Source organism: Molossus molossus, unplaced genomic scaffold (genome assembly GCF_014108415.1).
Source record: "Molossus molossus isolate mMolMol1 unplaced genomic scaffold, mMolMol1.p scaffold_m16_p_19, whole genome shotgun sequence".
Taxonomy (NCBI): domain Eukaryota; kingdom Metazoa; phylum Chordata; class Mammalia; order Chiroptera; family Molossidae; genus Molossus; species Molossus molossus.
Window position 1 is genome coordinate 33,371,170 of NW_023425354.1, and position 20,719 is coordinate 33,391,888.

A 20,719-nucleotide genomic window follows, 5' to 3' on the forward strand; every position below is an offset into this window, starting at 1 on the left:
GGGGGTTGGTAGCCAAGAGCCATCTGCTGGCAGCACTTCCAGCAGCTGGGAGAGTAGATCCTCAGTCCTGGAAGAGACCTAGGCAGTGCCTCACAGCATCCATCACAGGAGGTGGAAGTTTATGGGGAGTGAGAGAAATTTGAAATAGCTACTATTGTGGTAGTAGAATGGTTATTGTGTGGCAGGCACATGTTAGGTACTGAGTAAGCCATTGCCCTACTTGGAGGAAGCTCTCAGTATGACCTTGGAGACAAGTAGATAGATGAGTGCAGGGGGAGTCCAGGAAGGTTTCATAGAAGAGCAGGCAAGGGTCCTGGGCTTTGAATAATGAGCAGGTGTTCTCTGCAGGCCTAGGGCCTAGGCCCCTAGCAGAACCATTCCTGGCTCTGGGCAGGCAGGGAGTGGTCTGTAACTCTCCTGGCCTAGACAGTTGTCCTAGTCCAGGCTGGGGCTCGTCACTCAGGGAACAAAGGGGCCTGTGCCCTGGGGGCCTGGGAAGGAACACTTGAATTTGCTCTTCATTTGGAAAAGGCAGGAGCCCCACCCCTGCACAAGCTGCCTGTGCAGCAGACATTGTCGGAAGGGGTGTGTCTGTGACTTAGGGGAGGAAAGACTGCTCTGGCAGGGAGGTAGTGAGATTCTACCCTTCTACTCTGGGGTATAGCCAATCAAGAGGGCTATTCCCAGAAAGAGTAAGTCATGCGATCTTGGGTAAATTAATTCACCTCTCTGTACCTCAGTTTTCTCATCCAAAAAATGGGTGTGACAATAGTAACTACCTTGTGGGGTCATTGTGAGGTTGAAATGGAATAGTGCATGGTACATAAGCTACTGTTATAACTTAGCTGTTGATACAGAGATGAGAGTACATGTTATTCCTCCAGCTCCACTGTTCCCTAAGCCCTTGGACAAGAGAAGAGAAAACCCTCAGCTGCCAGGGTTCTACTGCCCACTGCATCCCCAAAGGGACAGTTTCAGCAACAACATGGGGAGTTACAGCGGGTGGGGAGAGGCTCAGGTTTTGGAGGGATATATGCTTATCGTAAAACCTTTCAAAACAGCCTGGCTGGTGTGACTCAGTGCTTGAGTGTCGACCCATGCACCCAGAGGTCACCGGTTTGATTCCTGGTCAGGGCACATGCCCAGGTTGTGGGCCTGATTCCCAGTGGGGGGCATGCAGGAGGCGGCCAATCGATGTTCTCTCTCATCAATGTTTCTATCTCTCTCTCCCTTTCCCTTACTCTCTCTCTAAAATCAATAAAGAAAAAAAAACCTTTCAAAACATTATAGAAGTAAAAAAATATATAAGCTTCCACTTACTCGAGCTCCCTCCGAAGTAACCCTTTTTAAGAGACTGGGAAGCCTTCCCTGCCCCTCTAATAGCACCATGTCCTGGATGTATCTGTGTGATCCCTGTGGGTATCATGAAGCTCTGGGGGGTTTCCTACCCATCTCTGGATCCTCCACGCCAAGTTAGAGCCTGGTGTGTTGGAGGTGGTTAATAACACTGAAGTGAAGCAGAGCAAATAGAAACAGGAACTGACACATGGGCCAGGGCCTCAGGGTTATTCTGTGCTCTTACTCCAAATTGGAGGCCACAGAGCAGAAGGGTGGGAAAATCCACATGGGAGACCGGACTCAGGGCACTCCATTCTCAGTACTTACTACACATCCTGGGTACCCTAAACCAACCCCTCTCCTAGTGCCTCACATTTACTTTGGGGTTACCAGGGTGGCAGTACAACTAGATGTTTTCATCTTCTTTGATGATCATTATCACCATCCAGGCATTGATATGCAGCCAAAAGAATTTTATTTTTATTGATTTTTTTTTTTTATCCTCACCCGAGGACATTTTTTGTTCAGGTAGAGAGGGAGGGAGAGAGAGGAAGAGTGAGAGAGAGAGAAAAACATCGATGTGAAAGGGACACATCAAGTGGCTGCCACCCGCACGACCGACCAGGGCCGGGGACAAACTGCAACCAAGGTACATGCCCTTAGCGGGAACCAAACCTGGGTCTCTTGGGACCACAGGCTGATGCTCTAACCGCTGAGCCAAACCGGCCAGGGCTATTGATTTTTTTATTGATTTGAGAGAGAGATAGAAACATCGATGAGAGAGAACATCAATTGGCTGCCTCCTGCATGCCCCCCACTGGGGATCAGGCCCACAACTGGGGCATGTGCCCTGACTGGGAATCGAACCGGCGACCTCTTGGTGCATGGGTCAATGTTCAACCACTGAACCACACTGGCTGGGCGCCAAAAGAATTTTAAATCACGGGGCTCAGGAGACTTAGGTTATAATAATAAAAATGCATTTGCATTTTGCTTCATAACTTACAGGTTCTCACCCACTGCCACACAATAGGCTTCAAGTAGATATTTTTATTATCTAGCCCATTTTATAGATGGAGAAACGGAGGCTCAGAGAGGTGAAGTGTCTTTCTCTGAAACACTGAGCATGGCCAGGACGTGAGTCCAGTGTTTCTGCCTCTACTTGCTGCACGTCTAGTGGGTCCTGCTGTCTCTGGTTCTAGCTACCCTGAACCAACCTGAGCAAATTTGGGTTCCTTTCTGGGTCTCAGTTTTTCTAGCTATGTAATGGGAGTTGCCCATTCTGAGGTTTGGGTTCTACATTTTGGCGGATGGGGCAAATGGGTAGCATGTAGAAAGTATGAGGGGCGGGAAGCCCTCTGGCCCTTTTTCCTCCAGCCCCCAGCTTCTACCACCTCTCTGTAACCCTGCCGCCCCTCCCAGTTCCAAACATATGTACTTTTCACTTTCACTTTATTAGCACCTCATTTGTAGAATTTAAAGGCTTGTTACCTGGAAGGGAGTGAAGAGCTCACACTTCCAGTTCCCTTTTTCAAATATTCCTTCATTGCTTGTGAAAATAACCTTATTAACAGCATCTGACTGGCTACAGTTTTTGGGGGCATCCAGATAAATAGATGCAGAAGGAACCAGGGCAGGGGAAACAGCACTGCTAGCTGGGGTAGTGCAGCCTCTGGACCCCTGTGATTTTCTCCCAGCCCTTGTGTGATCCTGGGACTGTTGTCAGGGCCACTAAAACATGGGTAGGCCCAGAGTAGTCTTGAGCATTTGGCCGCCTCCTCTGGGCCCTTGCCTCCTGCCTCTTCCTCTGGTACTGACAGAGATCCTCCCAGAAACAGCCCCCGTGCCTTCGCAGCTCCCCTGTCTCCTGGACGCTTGTCCGGGATTGATTCTCTGGGCAGCCCCCCCTCTGAGCAGTAAATGAAATATCGGTTACCAGGAGTGAGGCAGGAGGCAATTAACCCCTAGACCTCACCATGGTAGATGTGTTTGTAGCAAGCTGAAGAGGGGAGAGCTGCGCGCACCTGCCTGGCTTTCCTGCAAAGTCATCCAATTAGGACAGTCCCCAGCGGTGGGCTCCCACACCCCTCTGGTCCCCATGACTCCAGAAACCAGGGCAGCACCAGCCTCTGGGGCTGGCAACTGCCTGGGCACAGGATGACCTGCCATTCTTTGTGTGGGTGAGCTCCAGGGGTACCTTCATCCTCACACCCCCCTGGCAGGGACATTATTCATTAATTAATTACACATCTTCCTAAAACCGAGGCAGCCTTGGGAGGCTTACTCCTTTCTCCCTCCAGAGTGGGACCATCATTCTGCATGTCCAGGCTCCTTTCTACCACCCAGCCAGCCCTGTGCTCTGGAAAGTCCCTGTTCCAGAAAATCCCTTACTGAGAAGGAGGGGAGACACAAGCCCTGCTTTCAGGGAACTTCCAGTCTGAGAGGGAGCCCCCAGTTAGATTAGGAGACAGAGTCTGTCCTTTGAGGAACCTCCAGTCCCAGTCATGTCTCAGAAAGCCCTAATTGAATAGAAAAAGTCCAATGTCTACCCTCAGAGCCATGGAGAGAAGAGTCACAGTCTCTGCATCCAGGAAACCCCAATCCCCAGTCTCAGTGGAGATGCTCACCTTGCCCTCAACTCACTCAAAACACTGTCCTTGCCCAGCTGGTGTGGCTCAGTGGACTGAGTGTCATCCTATGGACTGAGAGGTCTCAGTTCAATTCCTGGTCAGGGCACATGCCCGGGTTGTGGGGCTTGATTCCCGTTGAGGGCATGCAGGAGGTAGCCAATCAATGTTTCTCTCTCACATGGATGTTTCTCTCTCTCTCTCTTAAGAAATCAATTAAAACAACAAAAAATCAAAAAACAAAAAACAGCCCTGGCCAGTTTGGCTCAGCGGTTAGAGCGTCGGCCTGCGGTCCGGAGAGACCCGGGTTCGGTTCCCGCTAAGGGCACGTACTTGGGTTGCAGTTTGTCCCCGGCCCTGGTTGGTCATGCAGGTGGCAGCCACTCGATGTGTCCCTTCACATCGATGTTTCTCTCTCTCTCTCCCTTCCTCTCTCTCCCTCCCACTCTATCTGTACAAAAAAAATGGAAAAATATCCTCGGGTGAGGATAAAACAAAAACAAAAACAAAAACAAAAAACACACACTCTTTGAGGATCCCCAGTCTGATGGAGGGGACACAGATCTTGTTTTTAGGAATCTTCCCATTCTGTTGGTGGAAACACAGTCCTTGACCTTGGGTATCCCAAGCCTGAGGGGAAAAAACAAACTTTGCCCTTGGGGAGCGCCTGTCTGATGGGGAGAACATTTCCCCAACAGGTCCCCTTGCAGCTGGGATGCTGCCCAAGTGACAAGCACTGACAGTTGATACTGCTGGACACTCCTGGTGCCCCACAAAGAAAGAGACAGTCCTTGGCTTCAGTCCAGTCCCAGTTGCGCCACAAACTTGCTGCATGACCATGGGCAAATCACGAATTTTCTTCAGACTATGATTTCCTCATCTGCAAAATGGAGACTTCAGGCCCATCTCTCAAAATGACATGAAGATTGTCCAGTCACCAGAAAAGAAAGAAAGCCAGCCAACCAGCCAGGCACTCCTCACAGAAATAATTAACATGCTTTTAATTGTAGCAGACGTCCTAGACCAGTCCTGTGGTCTCTGGGGAGGAGTGGGTGCCCCCGGGCGTGGTGACTGGGTAATTCTGGGCCAGTGTGGCCATTACAAATATCACAGGGGGCTGTGGGCAGAATTGAGGGGCTGGGTGGGGAGAGTGCTGTCGAATCTAATCACTCTTCCCAAGGAAACTCTCATTCCAGCCAGATCTGCCAGGGGTTTTATTGGGTTTGTGGGGACCTGCAGATTTCAATCTCCAGACCCCACAGGGAAGGAATACGTATTAAGCTAATTTTATTAAATGGCCACAGCTGGCAGTAGGGGGAAGCAGGGGAAAGAAGAGAGAATAAAGGAAGTCTTTCAAGTCTGCCAGACATGACAAGGGTCCATACATGGGGCCTGACTAGAAGGGAGGCCACCCCCTCCTTCCTGTCTCCCCAGCTGAGCCAGTGGGATGGGGGATGGGGGAGGCCAGATGGGACCTTTCCCTCACTGTAGAGCCTTGGGATTCTCCAGAAGACTTACCCCGTGGCTGCTGCCCAGGGCAAACGCCTGTAAATACACCAGGCTTCTGCATGGCAGGGGTGGCAGGAAAGGGAAGGCTGAACATGATGGGAAAGAAGGCTGAGCTGCCTCAATGCCATCCTTCCTCAGTTTTGCTTTGGTGATCCCAGATCTTTATGAAATATGGTGTGCCAGGTAAGAGCATGGTCTTTGGTCCAAATACTGGCATTTGCCTCTCCCTAGCTCTGTGACCTTGGCAGGTTATTTAGCCTCTTTGAGCCTTAGTTCCTTCATCATTTCAGGGGAAAAAAATAATATCCATTAAAGGGCATGAGAGCATGCCTGACAACCCCCTCCCCCCTTCTCCATGAGATATTTATACAGTTCCTATATGGCATCTGATACGGAGTGGGTGCTCTGTAAATATTAGATATTATTGTTTAGGAATGCCCTAACTGTGTGACTGTCATGGCCCAGTTACAGCAGTGAGGGAGGCAGTGGCAGGGTGAAGAGACTTGGTGTGTTGTCTCCAAGGAGCAGGGCTTCTTAGATTCAAGTGCAATCACAGAACATAGTGACTATGTTACCATAAGCAAGCTATTTAACCTCACTGAAAGAAGAATTAAGCTACTCACCCAACCTCCCAGGGCTCTTGAGAGACTTGAGATGACATACCTGAAAGCATTTTTGCAAACTTTAAAGTGATGTATAAATAATAAAAGCTATGTTTATTGAGCTCATACATTATATCTCTTTAATCTTCAGTCAAGTGAGGTAGGTCACCTACATTTTATAGGTGAGAAAACTGAGGCCCAGCGGTGAAGTGCTTGGGCCAAAGTCAACCAGCTTTTAGTGCATAGGCTGTCACTAATTCAGAACTGAGTCAGAGAGGAGTGACTTGCCCTGGATCACATATGGTGACACTGGATGAGAACCTGGGTCTCCCAGTTTAAACCTTGCTGTGCCTTTGAAATGCTGATGCCACTTTCAAGGACGAAAAAATGGAACTTATCCACCATGGAGGATGATGATGTAACTGGGTGGCTTCCCATTGCAGCTGCCCAGACCCAGTTGGGCTGTGGTGGGCACTGGGCCCCTTGGCCCACCTCTTCCTGGAGCAAGTCTTACTCTGGCACCTGGCTTCCCCCAGATCCATGGGCAGCTTCCAGCAGACCCCTTCCCAGTCTGGAGGAGGGCAGGGTCGTGATCCCCTCCAGTAACTCCTCAGCAGGGTACAGACTGAAATCCAGCGGGGTGGAAGTGTTTTTATTATAGCTTTGGTCAGACGGGGCAGGACTAGGGGCCGGGCTTTAGAGGGTGCTAGGAAGCTATCCAACCCCCACCCCACCCCTTCCCCAGGCGGCGCCACCTGGAGCCGGAGCGAGAGGGCTGCGCATCTGAACTCAGGAAGCGACTCTGCTGGACGGGTCCCCAGGCTTGGGCAGGCTGGCGGGAAGGAAGGGCAATAAACAGTTCTATTGTACAAATATACAGCGCGGGCCAGTTAAATTGCCTGCCTCCCCAGGACGGGGTGCACTGGGCCGGACTCTTCGGCCGGGGCTGGGGACGTCTTAACCGGGGAGGGCCGGCAGCCGGGCCAGGCAGCGAAGAGGTGGGCAGGGGGCACGGATCATTCTCTGCTCGGCAGGATGGGGAGCCCCGGGGGTGGTCAGGGACACAGGGAGCTCAATCAGAGTAGATGATGAAGCCGGAGAACGTGCTGTATTTGTTGCTGTTGCCCCCATGCGCTTTGCCTCCGTCGAGCTTGATGAAGACCTCATCGCCCGCGTCCAGGTGCAGGATCACGCTGTTGCTGGCGTAGTCGTAGTTCTGGTCTGCGTCCTGGGCAATGGCACTGGCCCGCACCTGAAGTGGGTGGAGGAGTAGGGGTGTGTGCCAGAAGGGAGGAGGGAGAGAAGTGGGGTCACGGAGGGAGGGAACTGTCAGAGATAAGGCAGCCACAGCAAAGGATATGGAGGCCCTAAAAGCTCCACTTCCAGCCCCATCAGGGCTCTGAGCCTGCTTCTCTCCTATTATTCCTGCCCCCTTTCCCAATCATAACGTGGGTTGCAGGTGATTACAAAAGAGCCCTGGATTTCCAGGGCTGGTGTAATCTGGGCCTGAATTGGGAGTCAAGGTAGAGTCTGCTTCCTTAACTTCTCTAGGTCTTACCATCTGGCCTGCTTCGAACGTCAACAATGCCTCCAGGATGGCCTAACCTGGAACTCCTTCCTTGCAGAGAGAAATTCTCTGGACTTCCAAGGATGGAGCCCCCCCCCCCCCCCAACACACACACTATTCCTTCCTCTCTGCTTTAATTGTAATAACTATGCCTTACTTTTAAGCCACATCCACCTGTTCTCATGTCAGAGGATGGATACAGAGCACGCTTTGGCCCCATACATCAGGGGACTAGATCAATGCCAGGCTACTGGTAAGCAACCACCCTAATTCTAGGACCTGATTTTTGGACTCCTTATCTGAAGTTCATTCTGGAGTCTGTACACCAGAGCAGTGGGATGGAAGGCCTGGTAATCATTTCCCCTCCTGAGGCTCAGATTGGGCCTGCACACCCACCTCTGAGGAGCTGTAGATAGTTATACTGTACCTATTACCCCACTCAAAAAGGATTTATTTTATTATTATTATCTTTTTTTAATCCTCACCTGAGGATATGTTTTTATTGATTTTAGAGAGAGGAAGGGAGAGGGAGAAAAGAGAGAAATATTGATGGGTAGCCTCCCATATGTGCCCCAACTGGGGATCAAATCTGTGACACTTCTTCGGTGGTCCAACCAATTGAGCCACACTGGCCAGGGCTCAAAGAGGACTTCTGACTTCTGTTTCAGTCCATAATGGCAGAAAGGAAGTGGGTGAGAAGGGAATACTTACATCCCTCTGTGATCCTCAGTCTGATCTGAAATACTTGCTGGTCCTTGTTTTGATGGAGGAGGGGAGGAATAGGTAGGACAACAGGGCAAGGGAGCACTAGCATTGGGTTTGAAGCCTGCCACCATCACTTTTGCAGGCTCTGACAGTGATCATAAGATACTGAGGGTGGGTAGTGGTGGACAAATTCCCTATAGGCATTCCTTTTCCACAGCTGAGGCAACCTCAAGGCCTAAACCACAGGACCCAGGGCCTCTCCAGGACATCCTAGGTGGCGAATGGGAAAAGAAGAACTATCGCCAAGGTTCTGGCTTGTGTTGGGGGGAGGATGCATTGCAAGGGTTCACTCAGCCAGGCTCCTCAACAGCCCCATTCCATCCTGCCTCTTTCTTAAAAGCAGCTGCCCCAAGGGCTGACATTCTGGGCTGGACCAACCCATCCTTCTGGGTGGGAGGCAGGACTGGAGTCTGCTGTGCCAAAGCTGCTGACTCAGCAGTGGTGCTGCAACAAGAGGACCCAACATATTTACACGCAGACCATCATTTAAAGCCCAGATCCTTCCAGCCATCTTCTTCCCCCTCACCCTCTTCTTCTCCAACCTGGGAAGGAATGGTTTGGGGCACTTCGCTGGGAAAATTCATGGTCTGCCTAAAGGTGGGGGCAAATCAAAGGAGAGAGAGACCTTGTTTGTCAAGAAGCTCACTTTCTCTGTTTAGAAAATGAATGAGAAGATCCTGCCTCACCACTGCCACCCTTATAAAAGCCTTTTGATGGCAAAGAAAAAATTTTTTAATCTTGTTGGGGCTTTGAGCTACTAGGGAAGAGCTCAAAGCAAGCAGCCAACTTCCGTATTGTTCCCCGGGCCCTAATCCTGGCAGTATTTATTATTACACATGCATTTCATTATCTTTGCTAATAAATTACTACTAATAACAATTATTTTTATTGCCCAGATTAATTTAGCCTTAACTCATTAAAACAGTGTGCTTGTTAATAGCAAAATCCATTAGGATACAGTCATCTGTCATCAGGAATCTCCTGGTGATGTGACAGGCATCAGAACTGTTATGCTTATGTTTATTATTTATTCATCACCATGATTGTTGTTGTGATTATCCTAATTATCCATGGAGGCAGGGAGAATTTATGCCCTTCCATGCTTAGATGGTGAGGGATCCAGGAACGGAACCCAGGGGTCCTGATTCTCTGCCCAAGACTGGAAACAGTTGAGGCATCCAGCTCCTCCTGGGGGCCGAGAGAAAGTCTGGGGAATTGAGGTTGCCATGGAAGTAGGAAAGCAAGTCCTGGGACTTGTTGGGGTGGGGTGGGGCGCTGTATAATCACCTCTTTAAGGGCTGCTAGGAAGGGAAACTGAGGCAATGGTCTGACCAGGGGCCTGTAAGGGGTGGGAGGAAAACCCAGGAAATGTGCCCTTGTCCCCAGATAAATGCTGGGGTTTTAGATGTGCAGGCATGCCTCCTATAGGCAGTTAGGGGGGCACACATTTATTGGGTCCCTACTGTGCCAGGCACTGTGCTATGTGCTATCTGCAAGGTATTAGAGGCCAGAGAGGATAGCTGGGGGCCCCTCTCCCACCATCAGGTGAGAGGTTGATCTTGTTAGGTCTTTATACCACAGCCCTCAATTTAATATACCCTACCACCTCTCACCTCACTCAGACTCTAACCCAAACCCCTGTCCATTTATAATACTCACCTTCCCATAGGCTTCAGACTGTCCCCACACAGCCCGCCCCCCCCCCAGCCCAATTTATCAATTTCATGTTCTCCTTGACCCATATGAATTGTGGATCTTAGAGGCAGCTGCAGAGAACTCACCTCACCCAGGGTAGCAGCCCCAACCTAGAATCCCTTTCTCAGGCTCCTACGGTCCCCCTGTCCTAATGACCAGGGCTTCGTGCCATGAGATTGTGCAGTGGTCACTCAGAGCTACCCTTGGGGAAAGGGGCCAGTGGGACTTAGACAAGGTCAGATAGTGGGCCTCAGCACCAGGCAGGAAAGTGGTGACTTCTCTCTTCCCAATCTGCCCAGGCTCTGCCTTCCTGAAGAAATTCTGGAAGCCTTTCTGTAGGCAGGAAGTCAGGAAGAAAACACAGAGCCCATGGTTGCCCTGGTCTTAAAGGCACTGGAGGTACAAGCTCCCTCTTTTGTTCCCATCTATTGCCCAGCCCCATCATCTTTTCCTCGCTCACTTGAATGTTCTCTGCCACCTCTGAGCCAATCTTTCCCTACACTTGACCTTTTTTTTGGTAATCCTCACCTGAGGGTATTTTTCCATTGATTTTTAGAGAGAGTAAAAGGGAGGGAGGCGGGGAGAGAGAAACATTAATTTGAGAGAGACATATGGATTGGTTGCCTGCCACAGGGCCCCGGGGGCCAGAAATCGAACCTGCAACCCAGGTATGTGCCCTTGACCCGAAAGCAAACCTGAGACCAGTGAGTGGACTGATGCTGTAATTGCTGTAACCATTGATCCACACCGGCCAGGGCTACACTTGACCTTTTTTTTTTTTTATCCTCACCCAAGGACATTTTTGCATTTATCTTCAGATAGAGTGGGAAGGAAAGAGGGAGGAAGAGAAAGAGAGAGAAACATCGATGTGAGAGAGAGAGACATCGACTGGTTGACAAACTGCAACCGAGGTACATGCCCTTAGGGGGAACTGAACCCAGGTCTCTCTGGTCCGCAGGCTGATGCTCTAACCGCTGAGCCAAACTGGCCAGGGCACACTTGACCTTTTTATTTTCTCTCTAGCCATGTCCCTTCACTTTGGGGACCCACGTTCACCATCCTCTCCCCCAACCAGGTTGGTCTGAAGCAGGGCAGTTTCCACTGAGTCACTCCCTCCAGCCAACACCTTTGGGGACATGATCTCCCAAACCTCCTCTAACACGGTAATCAGTAATCGCTGGGGTATGTTATTGTGTGGTTACTACTCTCTTCCCTGAGCAGATCGCGAGGTCCTGGAGGACAAGCAGATTGAACCCCTGGCTCCTGGTAGGGGCTCAAAACTAATACTATGTGGAATAATCTGGAAGGAGAGATCACCAAGAATGTGGGGGAGGGGACATTTGCCCCACTATTTGTCTTATGTTTTTGGTGGTAGGGGAGGAAATGGTGTGATAATTGTTAAAATGCTGGGTCGTTGCCCTGGCCTGTTTTGCTCAGCGGTTAGAGCATCGGCCAGCGGACTGGAGAGTCTCAGGTTCGGTTCCTGCTAAGGGCATATACCTTAGTTGCACTTTGTCCCCACCTAGCTGGGGTCATGTGGGTAGCAACCACTCTCTGTGTGTCTCTCTCTCTTTCTCTCTCTCTCCCTCCTGTGCTATCTGAAGATAAATGCAAAATTGTCCTCCCGTGAGGATAAAAAAAAAATGCTGGGTCTTTGAAACCCCTAGTTAAAGCTACCTCTTTTCTTCTACTAGTCTGTGGTCCCGCCTCCTTGTCAGGCTCTGCCAATGCCCGGCCCCTGATGGAGGAGAAAGAAGAGACTTTTGAGTGGATTTCACCTCCCAGTGACTGAAGCAAGTGCCCCTGACCCAAGCAAACACCATTTTTGAGGCCTCCTCTTGACTCATCTTGGGAGTCCTGCTGCAACCTCCTGAGGTGGTGCAGGGTCTAGGGCCCACTTGTGGTCTGGTGACCACTTCCCTCTTAAGACAAGCTGGGCCCGCACCCCTCTGAAACCTCAGCTTGGTGCCAGCCCAAACTTCTTCGGGAAGAGAAGAAATTCCATTGATGAAGGTGACATTGCTGCATCCCTTATTGGTGATTAATAAGGGGAATTGTGGAGCTGTCTGCAGAATGAGCCCTCACAGGATACTGGGGCCTCCCTTTTGGTTAGGAACCAAGGACAAAGAGGAGAGACATGGGAAGCCTGACAGACACTACTGGGAGAGAGACACCCGAAGAATAGAGGAGGGGGGGTGGTTAAACCCAGGAGAAGGAGGCCAGAAACCCAGGGAGAGACACAAGAGAGAGACGGGCACAAGAGACAGAGAGATAGAAGAAAGAGGCAGGGGAGAGGTGGAAACCAGAGAGAAGCAGGCAGTGGGGAGAGAAGTGTGGGATGGGGAATTACTTACAAGCATCTGGTCGGTGGGTCAGCTTTTTGCTGACTCCCACCCCCAAGCCAAGGGTCTACCTAAGGTCAGTGCTGTATGTAGTGGGAGGGATTCCAACAGTCTTGGGTCTTAATTGCAGGAGATTCCTTCTCAACTCCCACTAGCCTAGCTTTAGTTTTGACCTGAGCAGGTCCCCTTCTTCCACAAAAATGCTTGGCTTGATTGTCTCCAGCGACCCCAGGCCACCGTAGACTGGAAACACCCGGAAGGGAGGGGGTATCAAAAGGGAAGGGAGCTGGGCAAAACTGTTGCAATGGGGCAGAGTTAGGTCGAAATTGGTCCTGGGACAGTAGTCCCAAGAACAGCACCATGCACTGCAGGTCCAGGTACCAAAGACCCTGCGTGCTTGACGCCTGCGGGCTCTGATCTCTGTGATGGGGACAGGAAATGAAGAGGATTTCCACCCCCCCCACCCCCCCTTCCGCAAATACACACAACTCCAGGTGTCAGGAGTTGCGGTTCGGAAACGAATGGGGGCGGGGGGGTGTTCCACCTCTTTGTCCCGCCTCATTAGCGCCCCTCCCACCCCGCCCCAGGCCACCTTCTTGCCCGGAGAGCTCTTACATAGTGCCAAGGGGCTGCACAATCCCTGGTTTTGCAAAGGGTGTCCGATGGGCCCAGTGATCCCTTCCCAAGGGCCGGGGATGAATTGCAGTTAAGGCTTTGCGCGCCAGGGTCTCTTTGCCTTAGTGCCCAAAACATCGCCTTCTCGTCTTGTGCGCAGAGCCGTGTACCTGGTCGCCCGCAGGCGCTGAGGCTGCCTTTTCCCATCCTGCCCTCCCCTAATCTCCCGCTGGTGTCAACCAGACTCCCAGCTCTCAGATGCCGCTTCCCAAGGGCCAGTCCGCACGCCTGGGAGCCCTGCGCTCGCACTAGTTCGATTTATCTCCCGTATTTCTTTGCCGCGGGTGCGCAGCAGCATCTGCCTTGGAGTCGGCGCTCAGGAATTGAGGAGTTAGGGGTACCCCTGCATGCGATGCCTTAAGCCGGGCCACAGTAGGGTTTTCACCTGCGCCCGCCGATCAGACCCGGTACCCATGTGCCCCGGGCTCCTTGCGTTCCCTGCCCCAAGCCAACCCCGTGCCCCCGCCGGGCCCACCTGGCCGTTCTTGCAGAGGTCAGCCCACATACTGGTGCCGTCGCCGCCGCGCATGAGGACGTGGTAGGTGAAGAAGTAGGTGCCGGGAATGTTGCACGTAAACTTGCCGCTGGTCGCGTCGTAGTTGTTGCCTAGGTTGGTGACCACGTCGTCGAACTTGAGCACCTCGTAACCCTCGTGAGGGTTCTTGAGGCCGGCGTAGAAGGCCACGCGCGGCACCGTGGTGTAGGTGGCGGTGCTGATGGCGCCGCTGCCCCCCGCGCCTGGCAACCCAGGAGGGCCGGTCTTGCCCGGCTCACCCTTCTCCCCGGGCGGCCCTACAGGGCCGGGAGGACCCCGGTCTCCGGGGGGTCCCGGGGGTCCAGGTTTGCCTGTGCGGCCCGGCTTCCCCTGGGGGCCCTGCACCAGCGTGGAGGGCGGGGGCGCGCCGCTCTGCTCGCTCAGGGCGTCGCCGCCGTCGGGCCGCGCGCCGGCGCCGGGGCCCCGCGCGGGGTAGGGGTCGCACACCATTCGGCAGGTGCCCAGCATCTCATAGTGGCCGTCAGGGCCGCCCGAGCTCACCAGCACGGGGATGAGCACCACCAGCACCAGCAGCATCACCACGCCCGCGGCGGCCGCCAGCAGCGTCTTCCGGCCGGCGCGGAGCCTGGGGAGCGCCGGGCCACCCGGCCGCGCCGTCGGGGCAATGGTGTCGGCGCGCGGGGGGCGCGGGCTGGGAGCCCGCGCTCAAGGGCGGTCCGGCGGGGCTGCGGGCATGGGGCCGGACCCGGGGCACCCCGTGCTGCGCTGGATGCGCCGCCGAGCCTAGCCTCCGGGTCCTGCCTCGCGCCTCCCTCCCGCTGCGCGGCCGAACTGAGCGCCGAGACCGCAGCCTCCTGCCTCGCTGCTCCCGCCTCCTTGCGTTGGGGCTACCGCCCCCTCCGCCCCGCCCCGCCCCGGTCCACCCGCTTCGCGCGACTCAGCGCCCGCGGTGGGTGGGGCTGAAGGCGGGGCATGCACCTAATTGGGCCGCTGGCGGTGGGGCTCCGCCCACCTAGAGCGGCGGGGCAGAGGGGGCGGCGCCGCGGAGGGGAGGAACAGAGCCTGGAGAGGAAGGGAGAGTCTGAGAGCGGGATGAGGAGGGGGCGAGAGTCTGAGAAGAGGCTCCCATAAGGAAGGGGAGAGTAGGGACCAAAGAGCAAATGGAAGAGAGGACCACCGGGAGAGTTAGAGAGAACGGAAGGGGACTGGGAGAGAAGAGGCCTCGAGGGTCGGTTACGTGGAAAACCCAGAGATACAGAAAGAGGCGAGAGGGGCCACGGTCCACAGGGGGCGGAGACGAGGGGGCACCCCGGTCTGCAGAGGACAAAGAAAGGGATTGAGGGGAGGACGGAGCGGGAAACAGAAGGGACAAGGAAGAGAATTATGTGGGGGGAGAAGAGGGGAAGGTAAGAGGAAGACAGGGAGGGGACCATCCCGCACTCAGGACTCTGAAGACCACTCATCCGGGAGATCCCAGGGAAATCGTATGCCTGTCAGGGTACCCAGAGGGACCACGAGTACTGACAGCAGCTGCCCCTCCTCTTTTCTGGCCCCTGGCTGTTCCCGACCTGCCTTCACCCGGGAGGGGCAGAATCATCTACCCACGTCTCCGCTCCTCTGATCCTTCCTCACCGAGCTCCAGGCCAAACCAGGCTGCTTTATCCTGGGGGAGGTAGGGCGCCTCCATCTTCCTCTGATCATACCCCTTATCTCTTTTAGACAGGGAGAACTGGGGGCCCTAAGAAAGTGGGCATCCCCACATAATTTTTCCATTCTGACTGGTAGGGCTCTGCCAGTACAAATATGGTCCTGGGTGGTGGGCCCCTTTTAAGTCTCCAAGAAAAAAGGTTGAGCTCGCCCAGCCCCTCAGTTCCTCCTCCCCACCCCAGCCTTCTCAGCAGCCCCCTATTTCTTCTGCCCATCAGGTTGTATGAAACAATCCTCTTTCTCAAGTGCAGTAAAGTGTTTAGGTTGCATAAACTGAAATGTGTCTGCTTCCATAAAAATATTTGTCACATTATTTGAGGCCCAGCCCTTGTGCTGCTCCACCATTCCTCCTTCATTCTCCCTTATCCTGTCCACCAGGTAGGGCTCTGCCTTTTCCGAGGTCTCTGGTTACTGCTAAAGGATGACCCTCCAGCCCTTTTCTTTTCTCCTGAGAGGTCCCTCCCAGTTTACACTCTCCCCCTGCTGACCTGTCATGGAGTTCTTATGATGCTCTGACTTTCTCTACTCAAGGCTGAGATTGCTTAATTCCACCCAGAGCTGGGTGGATGAAAGGGACAGCAGGATACCAAGTGGGGGGCTGTGAGAGAGGACCTTCCAAGCACTGATGGTTGATCCCAGGTTAGCGTGATGACCACGCAAAGGAGGGAGCTAAAACAATTCAAAAAATAACATTTATTCAGGCCTTACTGGGTGCCAGGCCCTGTGCTGAATGCTTTAGGTATGTGGTCACACTTGATCCTCACACCAATTCATAGAGGTAAAATCCATCATTATTCTCATTTTACAGAAGCAAGTTAAGAGATTTGCCCAAAGTCACACAACTAATAAGTGGTAGAGTCGGGATTCAACTCCATGCTCTTCCAACCTCCGTGCCATTAAGTCTCTAGGTGCTGTGCATGGCCCGAAGGGAGGAGGGTGTCAGTGCAGGGGGAGGGGCGTTCTAGGTAGCTAGCGCTCCCCAGGCTCAGGAAGAGTAGTCCTCAGCCCTCGGCTGTCATTCTGGCCTCCTGGCGCCCACCGCGGTCTCCCCCACTAGAGCAACAGGGCTGGTGATTCGAGGGACAAGTGCGCGGTCATTGGAGTGTGATTTTGTATATACCGCACTCCCCTAGTTCGCACGCAAACGGGTCCCTCCTCCGTTATGCCGCTGGGGCTTGTCCGACCCCCGCAGCCCTCCCAGAACCCGCCTGGGAAACAGCGGCTGGCCGCCCGAGGCCGAGGAGGGGCGGGAGCACCCGCCGCCCGCGCTCGCCCGGGCGTCCAAGGCGGCCCGTCCCCCGCCCCGAAAGAACGCCTGCTCCCCTGGCGCGGTGTGGCGTCTCTGTCAGCCCAGCCGGATTCTCCCCGCTTCGCTGGAGTGGAAAATAACGGCTTCAAACTTTGCAGAGAGGAGCTGGTGCCAGCACTTTAATTAACAGCCATCTTGGCCTGTGAACCAGGGCCACCAACCCGCTCCTCCTGCGGGCTCACCAGGCCCCGCCCCGGCCCCGCCCAGGTCCCGAAGGAGGTGAACCCCGCCGCGGCGTTGGGTGCCCCCTTTCCCTGGCTGATGGGGGCGGGTGCTGCCTTGAGGAGGAGCCTCTCGTCAGCTTAATACCTGAGGACCCCCAGCACTCACACCCTACCCGCCCACCTCAAATTCTCTAAGCCTGGCGTTGAAGATTCAGGAATTTGAGACCTAGACCGACGTGCCAATCCCAGCTGGTGACTTCAGGCTAGTCGGTTAACCTGCAGCGCCTCAAGTGTCTTCTGGAAAAGGGGTTGTGAGGATAAAATGAGATATAACAAATCGAAGTGCTGGGCTCAGTATCTGACCCTTGTAGTGTATACTCAGTAAATGGTGGCTAAGAAAATCATTCCACCTCAAGGCTAAGAAGGCCCTTCCACCACCTCAGGCCTTGGGTGTCCTAGTCCTGCCTTCTGACAGACTGCTGTACTTGGCACTAGCAGAGGAGGACAATGGCCTATGCTTCCAGGTTCAGAGACAGGACTTGATGAGTGAGGAGAAACCCTGGAGTTCTGGCTCCCAAGCCTCTTTCTCTACCACCTGCCAAGATCAGGGATCCAGGTTTTCAGAAAGTGAAAGAGGTGAGTGGTGGGGGGAGGGAGGGCAGCACTCTCTGTAGCTAGGATGCACCAGTGCTAGGGGCTGAAGGGCCAGCTTTGCTTGCCCTCTTGTGAGTGGGAGCTCCCTCACTCCTACAGCCCCACCATTCTAGGGCTGGGGAGGGGGTTTTGGTCATGTCGGTGGTATGTGGAGGGTGCAAGAAAGTGGGTAAGTTCTGCATTTATGCGTGGCTGACTTTAGGAAACTGGGTGGCTGTTCTGTGGTATTTTGGGGTTCTTTGAATAAATGTGAGTGGGTGTGAATGTATTAGAGACTGTGTTTGTGTTAATGTGTGTCTGGGTTTGTGAGTGATGAAGGGGGTGCTGTGCCCTGACTCATCAGCTGGCAAATCTGCCTTCATTTGTTCATTCAGTAAACATTTACTGAAAACACCTAGGGAGGCATTGCCAGGTGGTAGTGGTGGTGTATCCAAAAATAAGTTAAGTGTAAGCAGTACCCCTAAGGAGCTCACTCTTTGGCAGGGATCACTGGAAGGAAGAAATGATAAATGCTATGGTAATTATCACAGCTAATATTTTTTGTGCACTTACTAAGTGAAAGATTTTGTTCTAAAGCACTTTATGTGGATTATCTCATTTAAATTTAACAATCTATTATTAGCATGGACTCAAAACTATTATATTGCTTATGTCATTTAATATCAATAACTCCATGAGGTAAGTACTCTTATTTTCCCAATATATAGCTGAGGAAACTAAGTCTTGGGTAGAAGTTTGTACTAGGTGTTATCCCTGCTCAAAAGACTCCAGGAATACTTTTCAGGGGAGGTGTCATTTTTCCATCTATCTGTCCATTCATTCACCCATCTTCCATTCATTCTATAAACCCACAGTAAGTGACTGTCCACCATACTCTTATTATCACAGGACACAGTGATGATTATGAAAAGACTTCTGACCTCATGTTGCCTACAGTGTATAGTAGGAACCTGGACAATTAAACAAGCAACTGCTATCTAGAGTGACAAGTAAATTGGGAATGTGTGGGGTGCTGTAGGAGCATGCAGCTGTGTCATCTAAATTCATCTAGAGGCAGGGAATCATGGGAAGCTTCCTAGAGGAGGTGATATTTAAGTTAAGCCCTGATGAAAGGATGGCAGGAAGAGGATGGCCACCAGAGGTGGAGGAGAGAGGGAGGGAGGGAAGATTATTTCAGGTAGAGGGAACAGCATGTGCCAAGGACTAGCTTGCAGTACCTTATGGGCTGTGACAAGAAATGTATCATTTATCCTGAAGGCAATTAGAAACTACTGAAGGGTGTTGAGTGAGTGTTATAATCAGATTTTTCAGATTAGATAGATCACTCTGGCTACTCTGGGAAGCAGGGATTAAAATAGAGTAAGAGTGTCATAAAGAGATTAGGGAGAAGGCAGTTGCAGTGGTTCAGGTGAGAGCTGATAGTGTCCTGATCTGGATGGGATGAAGGTGGGTGGGGACTTCCAGGTTTCTGGAAAGATCTTGAAATGTTTACACAATGAATTAAGGATGGATGGATGTTGTTGTTTTTACCTGGGTACTGATATGTACCAGGCACTTTACATATTTTATTTTATTTAATCCTCACTGGAAGTCTGAGGGATAAGCATTATCACCTCTGTGTTGCAGATGAAGACGCTGAGGCTCAAAGAAGTTAAGTAACTTGCCCAGATCACACAGCTTGTAAGAGGGAGAGTCAGGATTAAATATCAGGTCTGTTTGACCCCAGGTTGGGGCTATTTATTTATTTATTTATTTAATCCTCACCTGAGGGCATTTTGCATTTATCTTCAGATAGAGCGGGAGGGAGAGAGGGAGAAAGAGAGAGAGAGAAACATCAGTGTGAGAGAGACACATCAAATGGTTGCCACCCACACGACCCCAGTTTGTTCTGGGGCCGGGGACAAACTGCAACCGAGGTATGTGCCCTTAGCAGGGAGCAAACCCGGGACTCTCTGGTCCGCAGGCCAATGCTCTAGCCGCTGAGCCAAACCGGCCAGGGCCAGGTTGGGGCTCTTTACCACTTGATCCAGTAGGCACATACATGGTAGGGAGAGCAAGGAAAGGCACTTTAGGGAGAAAGAACAGCTTGGGTCAAGGCCCATGAGTATAAAAGGCATATTTTTGGTTTTTGGTTGAAGACACTGGTCTATAGCCCTGGCTTGGGCAGGATGAGGAGCTGGACATCAAGAGGCAGAGACCAGCTCTCAAGATCCCTAAGGCCACCAACTTATCACATATATTTGGAGATGTCTCATCACACTTACGGACCTCTATTTCTTTCTCTGGGCCAGAGAATTGTCCAGGGAAGCTGTTAAAGGCTGTGATTTTATGCTAAAGAAAACTCTCCATTGACATCCATTAAAATCTTTTAAATCCTTTCATGGCATTTAAACTCAGACACATCCAGATCCTCCATGGGAAAAGCCTTTATAATTTCAGCTCCGGTTGGGGGAGGGGCTTTGGACAGAAAATGTGGAAAAATGGGAGTTGTGTTGTAATTTGGCATGAGGGGGCCAGGACACAACTCAGTGAACTGACCCAGGCTGGGACTCAGCACTCCTGAGTCTAGTCAGGTCTTGGAGATTGGTGAGGAACCTTCTTCAGGAGCCCCTCTTCCAGCTCCATATCCTAAGGAGGAGAGTGGGATTAAGGGGGCAGAGCCAAGTACCCATGTCATAAGCAGGTTTTCTCATGCTCCTTCACCAGAGACCTCTGGGCCTCCTGCCTGGGGGTACCAGGGTGATGCCCAGCTCTGAGCCTCCTCCCCATCACCTCTGACCTGCAGCTGTCTGCCACCCATCCCAAATCCAGCTCCAGGGAGGCAGCTCCATAAAGGCCCCTGCAGTGGGAGGGGAGAACTCTTCGAAGGGGCCTTCTCCCCTCGGCCAAGCCTGCATCTCCCAGCTGCATGTATAAATAATGAGGCTCCACAGTCCCAACAGGAACCAATATAATGGCGGGTGCGCGGGGGTCAGCCTGTGAGACAGATAGCGGGATGCAGCAGTGACAAGCAGTGCAATTATGCTGAGCCTCCTGCAAAGGCGAAAAGAGAAGGCCCTGCCTGGCCAGCATGGTTGAATGCTACCTCCCCCTCCCCGTCACACACACAGGCCTTGATTCTTCCAGACCCCCTCTCCCCCAGCCCTAACTTTCAGGCAAGGTGGACAAAGGCAGGGAGAGGAGAAGTGGGGAGAGGGCCGTGGAGGAGGGACTGGGGCTGGTGGGCAGCAGCTGGTTTTCCTGTGTTCTGGGGAATACACCCCCAATCT

At 52.6% G+C, this 20,719-nt stretch overlaps 1 protein-coding gene across 1 annotated transcript; it reads right to left on the reverse strand.

The window, feature by feature from the left end:
- Positions 1 to 6,713: 6,713 nt before the first annotated feature.
- C1QL1 (complement C1q like 1) lies at positions 6,714 to 14,449 on the reverse strand. Its single transcript, XM_036269006.1, has 2 exons — positions 13,596 to 14,449; positions 6,714 to 7,328 (listed from the first exon to the last, which is right to left on the reverse strand). The coding sequence occupies exons 1-2, from the start codon at positions 14,190 to 14,192 to the stop codon at positions 7,149 to 7,151; spliced, it is 777 nt and encodes a 258-aa protein (XP_036124899.1). The 5' UTR covers positions 14,193 to 14,449; the 3' UTR covers positions 6,714 to 7,148.
- Between the last annotated feature and the right edge of the window lie 6,270 nt (positions 14,450 to 20,719).